Source organism: Neurospora tetrasperma, assembly GCF_000213175.1.
Source record: "Neurospora tetrasperma FGSC 2508 unplaced genomic scaffold NEUTE1scaffold_10, whole genome shotgun sequence".
Classification (NCBI taxonomy): domain Eukaryota; kingdom Fungi; phylum Ascomycota; class Sordariomycetes; order Sordariales; family Sordariaceae; genus Neurospora; species Neurospora tetrasperma.
Genome location: NW_009799108.1, coordinates 1 through 7,032, shown reverse-complemented (window position 1 = coordinate 7,032; position 7,032 = coordinate 1). Strand labels below are relative to the sequence as shown.

The 7,032-nt window shown below is 48.9% G+C and overlaps 1 protein-coding gene across 1 annotated transcript; it reads left to right on the top strand.

Moving 5' to 3' along the window:
• Nucleotides 1-2,683: 2,683 nt before the first annotated feature.
• Nucleotides 2,684-4,840, top strand: NEUTE1DRAFT_141217 (uncharacterized protein; the record flags this gene model as incomplete). The annotated part of the gene is made up of 1 exon (XM_009856536.1): nt 2,684-4,840. One exon carries the CDS (start codon nt 2,684-2,686, stop codon nt 4,838-4,840), a length of 2,157 nt encoding a protein of 718 aa, XP_009854838.1.
• Nucleotides 4,841-7,032: the final 2,192 nt, after the last annotated feature.

Genomic DNA, 7,032 nt, shown 5'->3' with positions numbered 1-7,032 from the left:
ATTGCTCCCGACGAATGCCGTATAGTAGAGTTTAATGACGATAAGATGTGGTTGTCGAGATCAGAGATGAGTGAAACTTGGGTATGTCAACGGGATAGGATGGATGACATTTGCGGGTTCACACCAATGACCGGACTGCGTTGATTGTCGAGACTCTGGGGAAGAAGAAGGTTAGAGACATTATGGTATGGTACAGGAGTAAGGGGAAATGAAAAAGTTCGAGGAATTTCTTCCTTCCTTCCTTCCTTCCTTCCTTCCTCATTTTGATTTTCCCTCTTTGTTTTTTTTTATTGTTTATTTTTTATTATTACATGTTTTCTTTTCTAATGAGGCGAGGCGTGCGGATAGGTAACGGTGTTCCTTTTCGTTTGGCATTGATGCTTTGTTGTCCATGGTTTTGGAAAGTGTTCTTGTTGCTTAAGATTCAGCTAGCATAGATGAAATCGTATGAACTTGTAGTGTACTGTCAGTGCAGTCATATTGCAAGTGTGTCTGGGGAGAGAACAGAAAGAAATGATATTAGATAATGGGTGGGCGCTCAGTTTGGTTGGAATTTGTTGTAAGTCGTATCGGACAGTTGTGTGGAAGTCGTGGTCTAGCTTGATAGATCTTTCTGTTCCCATTTCATCCAGAAAGAGATATGCTCCATTCTTTGCCTGTTCTTGTCGTCTACACAAACAGTCCCGCCTATGATGAGCCACATGACAGCAGAAACGTGAAAGACCACCAAAATCTATGGAGTACACAGTCGACGGTACCTGTGAGATAGTCTGTAGTGTTGCAGCACTCCTGTTCAGTGCGAGAACATCTTCTCCTCTCTGGCAACAGGAAAGCGCTCCGGCACTGGCGGTCATCATACACATTAGCATCCAAGCCTTCCGTGTCGACGCAAAACAACACGGATTTGTCGAAGGGTCTAAACCTTGGGCTTGTCTGGTTCCAGTAAAGGTCCTGCCAGTGGAAAGATGGGGTCCCATTCTGATAAGTTGAAATGTTCGGTTCATGAATCAAGTGGGAAAGAATGAGCGATAATTCCGCTGACAACTGAACTTGACTGACGACACCCGACGCAGCATGACTTCACTTTCGGTTGCACCTGCCTCCAACAGCTATAGGCAAATCCAAAAAATAAGCATAAAACACCTGTTGCGACAATCTGGTTATTCGAATCTTCCAAATCTCAACTTCGGCACACATCACAGCGTTTCAAGGGCGTGAATCACCGAGTGGCACAGGCGATTGCCCCGAGTCCTTCGCTTCACTCACAGCTTACGGCACCGCTTCTTGGATACCCTCATTCTGCTCTCGCTGCCCACAGCAGACACTCGTACAGCTTGCTACGCCCCTTCAGCAGACAGGTTCTGGATTACTCTTCCCAATGACAGTGTGCTGCAGAATATCGCCACATGTGAAAACCAGGTGCGTAAAGCCAAAGCACTCACGATTCCACCACACAAAATGTGTCGATCTGGCGCCTGCTGCATGTACATGTAGGGCAGGGCCACTTCCACCAACTTTCTGATGCTCTGGAATACCCCAATCCTAACCATGAAGCAGTTACGCCATGCTGACTGCTCGTACTGGATTTAGATAGGTGAGGTATGAGGCAGTAAATCGGCCCTAGCCACGAGTTTAAACTTCTGGGTCAACGAGCCCTTGATGAATGACTTTTGAGGACGCATGTCTAAATCACCAGAAAGGGACAAGCATGGCAGAGAGAGCCTGGTCGACGAGTCGATGCTGGTATTGCTTTGGTTTCCATACCGGTAACCTGGAAGCTGGGCTGTACACTCAAGAAACCATTGCATGAGCAGCATGCATACATGAGGGCTCCAGGGCATGGAAACGAAAAGAAGAGGACACCGACAGGACTCAGAAACAAGTTAAAAAGAGAACAATCAGATCATGTCATCAATCTCAGCCACATCAATCAAACCAACTACCATACAATCAAATCAACAACCATAATCACGGCACAGTTCTCTGGGGGTTACGCAACTTAGGAACTCACAGCGGAGACAAACCCTGGGATCGGCACAAGCGCAAAACACACATCGTCGGCAACGTTGCCAAGTTCAGCGACAAAGGCAGCATCGGCGTCAAGACTTCAGTCCACCGAGAAGGCAGTAACAGCTATACTCTCTTGACCGAAACTTATCAACTCAAGTATCAGCATCCACGAATCCACCCCCTCCTCGTTCTAGGGTCATGGACTGTCACTTGGACCTTCAATCCTCAGCCGCCTGCCACTCGCGGCCCCCCGCTGTATGATATCTCGACCTCTCCATTAGATGTGCTGAACCTGTGCACACTGTCCATAAGAAAACTGGCTCGAAGACCTTTATCGACACTTTCGTTAATTTCGTTCAAGTCCATGTATTGAACCGCAACTACCATTCATCGAACCATCCACTGTATACGACTCGAGATCCAACACGCTCTACTCGCTCATCAGCATTCCCTTCAGGCGCAGAACTCCATCTTTTCTATTCTATTTCAAGAATACTCGACATCGCTGGATAGTGAGACGGCAGCATCCCCTCTCGAGCTAACCGGCAAAGAGCGTCCCTCAACGATTCAGCCAACAGAGCAACTGAACATCCTTATTAGAGTCACAAACTATACTCGCATTCTTTCAACACCGGTCCAAGAGCCATTCACTTCTTCGTTGGGCATAATCAACATGTCTGACCACAGCAACCTTCACTCAGCCCTGCTGACCCCTTCGGCTATGCTGGCCTCCCAACCCGGGCTACTACCCGCGGCCGAGGTATACCCCGCGACCCAGATTTTCTCATCAACCTCCCCCTTCCTTCCAGTTTACGTCCAGCAACCAGCAATTCTCCCATGTGACCGACCGGAGCCTATCCCCATTGACCAATACCGATTCGACACCCTCTCACTCTACAACCCCAACGATCGCCGGTCACCCGCCGAGCAATGGCGAATGCTACCCCGTCCCATTGACATCAAGCGTGGCATGACCTATGAGCTAACCTTCGGGAACGCCATCATGCTATATTCTTGGATCAAGGGGGTCTCCAAGCCGGCGAGTAGAACAAACATGTATCACGACGCTCGGCGAAAGGAGGAGGAACTAAAGAACGGATCCATTACGTCCTTGATTGCGTCAAAGTTCAACAAGAGCTTGGAGAAGGAGACTGCGAGGCTCCGTCCTATGGTCCTTGCTGAAATGCAAATGAAGAACTGTTGCTTCTCGTGCCTGGTGCATAATAGGGGAAAGCCCTGCCATCACCCATACCCCCAGCGTCCGACAGAAGCGGTGAATTGGCAGGGTGGAGTCCAAAATGAACACGGAGAGAGACTCAACCATGTCCAGAGAGGACAAAGCAGCACGGCAAGATCAGGAGCACAACAACCCACTCCACAAGCCACACCCGCCATAAGAACAGTCGGAAGCATGAATGCCGTTAAAGACCGGCTGATCACTAATTGGAATCGAACCGAAGGTGATTTGCTTGCCCGGATCTCCTCCGTTGCATTTCATGGCATCATCGCCAGCGGTGGTCAAGAAACTCGAGATCTAGAGCAAGTATTGTCTTGGATCGACGGCTTCGTCATGAGAGCAAAGCACCGGTTCGATGGGATCCGGTCTCTTTCGTCGGCCTTTTGCACTGCCGTGCTTACCTCGAGCGGCAACACAAGAACCCCAGCCCCAAGCCCATGCTTGAACTCACTTGGAAACATCAAAAACTTCACATGGGCCCTCATAGAACGCCTAATGATCGGCCTTCTCAGAATTCTGGTCCCCTTGTTCACCATCCACCCAGACATGGGCACAACAGAAGCGTTGCTAATGCTTCGCATCGAGGGGTGTAAGCGGGGTTGGATCCCCTTCCTCACGGAGGTGTTCAGGGTTGCTTTTGGTGGGAAGGATGGGGCTGAGTGCAGGTATCTTTGTACTCGTGCTCAGAACCGAGGGTTGTGGGAGTTTTGGAGGATGGTGCTGACGGGGAATCGGTGGGCAATTGATGCGATTGCGGATCCGAGAACTATCTCCAACGGGCTCAGTACCTCTAGCCTTAAGGTTTATTTGATGCCTATGGGGTGGGATGGAAAGGGATGGGAAGGATTGGTGTCTTCGCGCATCAGCGGGAGGCGTGCATGGTTCCAGATGGATGGCGTCTGTCGGATGATCCGTGAAATGCACATGCAAATCCAGACGCTCACGTTGGAAAGCCGGCGAAGAGAAAGTCAAAGGAGCCAGCAGTCGGGTGGCTCTTCTAGCAACCACAGGAACAGCAACAGCAACAGCCGCCCTCCTCCTCCCTGGCCCAACTCGTCTCAAATGGGACCCATGACGATCGCTGTCAACTACGGCCAACAACCACAGCAAAATGGAATTGTCTATGGGGGCATGTACCCTTCGCCTCCGGGCCCTCTGCCGAACGGGTACAACTCTCATCTCACTCCGGCTAATGGGTACGGCCGTGCAAGTGGAAGTGGAAGTCAGAAAAGACGTCGAGAGGAAGCTGAAGAAATTGTTGCATCAGCATCCGCCGCCAAATGGGTGAAAATCTTCCATAATCCGGCCACCTCCCATAATTCGGTCACCCTCCATACTCCGGCCACCTCTCATAATTCGGCCACCCTCCATACTCCGGCCACCTCTCATAATTCGGCCACCCTCCATATTCCGGCCACCCTCCATACTCCGGCCATCCTCCATACTCCGACCACCTTCCATGATCCGGCCCATGGTTACGTCCATGCAAGTGGAAGTGGAAGTCAGAAAAGACGTCGAGAGGAAGGCGGACAAGAAGCATGTGCATCAGCACCCGCCGCCAAACGGATGAAACCCTTCCCCAATCGAGGCTAATAGCGGCCCATGGAAAAAGTCGGAAAGGGCATCTACTCTTGGTGGAAGAATTGATGTCAGTGACTGGCGCTTTCGTGTTGGTCACGGAATGGTCTCCAACAATGTCCTGGCTCCTAGTAGAGGACAAGGACGTAAACTGACTAAAGCTAACTAACATGTTCAGGGACGGTTTCTCACCATCATTTCAACTTTGATCCGAATAGCAACTATCTTTGAATACCGAGGGGAAGTCAGAACAACGACGGCACGGGGCCGACAGGGCGCTGCTGCGACAACGAAGCGGAGGGTTTTCACCCGGCTACGGCACGGTTTTTCCCACCGACTACCAGTAAGAAGAGAAGCGGCACCGCATACCCACCGCATAGGCTATGCAAATAGCCTAGCTAGCGTTCATAAGAGCAATATTAATAACTCTTCTTGAGCATTTGGAAGCGTTTAGTTTGAAATCCTACATGCCATACTTTGTTTTCACCCCTTACTTCATTTATAACATATGACGTATTATGATCCATCAAAAAAAAGAAAAAAGGTAAAACTACTGTCCCGACCGTGTCCCGATCAGTTGTTCACTCCTCGCGTACGCTCATCCCCCGCAACCATCATTTGTTTACATTCAGTCCATTACCCCTGAACAACGTCTTGGCGTAAGATCAACAAAAGTGAAAGGGACCAGGAACACAGGCGAAATGGGACGAGACAAGACGAAACGGAAGGAGTGGGAATGGTCCGAGCTGTCATCTGGTTGAGTCGAGTGCGTCACGGGTCGTGACTGAGTTATTTCACTGCTTGCTACTCATTGCATGCATGCAGTATCCAACAAAGAAACTTGCTGGATTTCATGCGACCAGGACAGGTTTAGACTAGGCAACGAAGAACGTATGTACTGTGAGTATGCGCATGATCGATATGTTAACAAGTTGTTGCTACCGCAAAGACTCGGGGCATAGCTTTTCAACTTCCAGGGAAACCAGGCATAATCAGATATACATATGCCCGATTATGTGGATTTTATGCCTTCAAAAAAGAGTGGGGGAGACGTGTTGCTATCCTAAAGCACTGTAAATTGGATTCCTCTAAAGCTCTGCCTTTTCCCACCTATTTCTTCAAGGGAGCTGGAGGGTAGGGACATTCAGAATCACCATCTTGCATAGAAATCTTAGTAGGCATAAATATTGCAGTGTGCTTGCAGACCCTGCTTGATTTTCCTGGAAGTTGAAAAGCTTTGCCCCGTCTTTGCGGTACTTACTTACTTACTTACTTGACTCGGTACTTGGACTTTGTGAACTTCATGGACAACTGAAAGTGAAAGTGTGTGTTGCAACAGCTGAGACGACTGAACTGAGTGACGACTGACGAAGCTTGGTACGTAAGGTAGGGTAGCTGCTATCGGACCTGATCAGGTAGTAGAGTATGGAAACTACCTGACTCTGCTTGATGATCCGTCTGATTCAAGTCCTCGCTTGCAAGTACCTAGGTACACTGACCGACCCCTACGGTATACCTACCTACTTACCTCTACCTAGGTAGTCACGGTCACGTCCGAACACTCCTTCCGCTGTAGTGTCCAATGACTGACGGAGTGGCTATTCAGATCATCGTGACATGCCTTACCTCCTGCGAATTATTGGGTATCTAGACAGTGATTTGGAAGGAGCCAAGCACCATTATTCTGACTGATGGACTCCTGTGAGTGAGCAGCACTCTTTAATATAGCTAATCTCATCGGTCTATTAACCCTTCAAACAAATTCAGGAAGGAACACCACGCTTTTTCACCTTCAGGTTAAAGATAACTGAGTGTCTTTGGGCCTTGATCGTTCTCCGGTGACAGTCTCCCGTATCCGGTTCCGTCATCAAAGTCAACTGTTTAATGTTCCTTAACGTAGGTAGGTAGGTAGGTAGGTAGGTAGGTATCTCACGACCTCATATCTAGCAACCTACGGTCTTTGTCCTTAATTGTGTCTTTTCTCGACAGTATCGGCAAACACAAAGGCAAGATAACCATTATCTCATCTAGATAGAATTTGTATAGAAAATCCTTCCGCCCAAATCATCCATCCATCCATCGTTGCCTTCATAAGCCACCATTCCAGAGATCCCAAGCTATGCATTGGCCATTACTTCAGTCGGGTAGGAAACCCAACCAACTAAGATACCGCAAAGGAAATGAACAAAAAAAAAAAAAANAAAAAA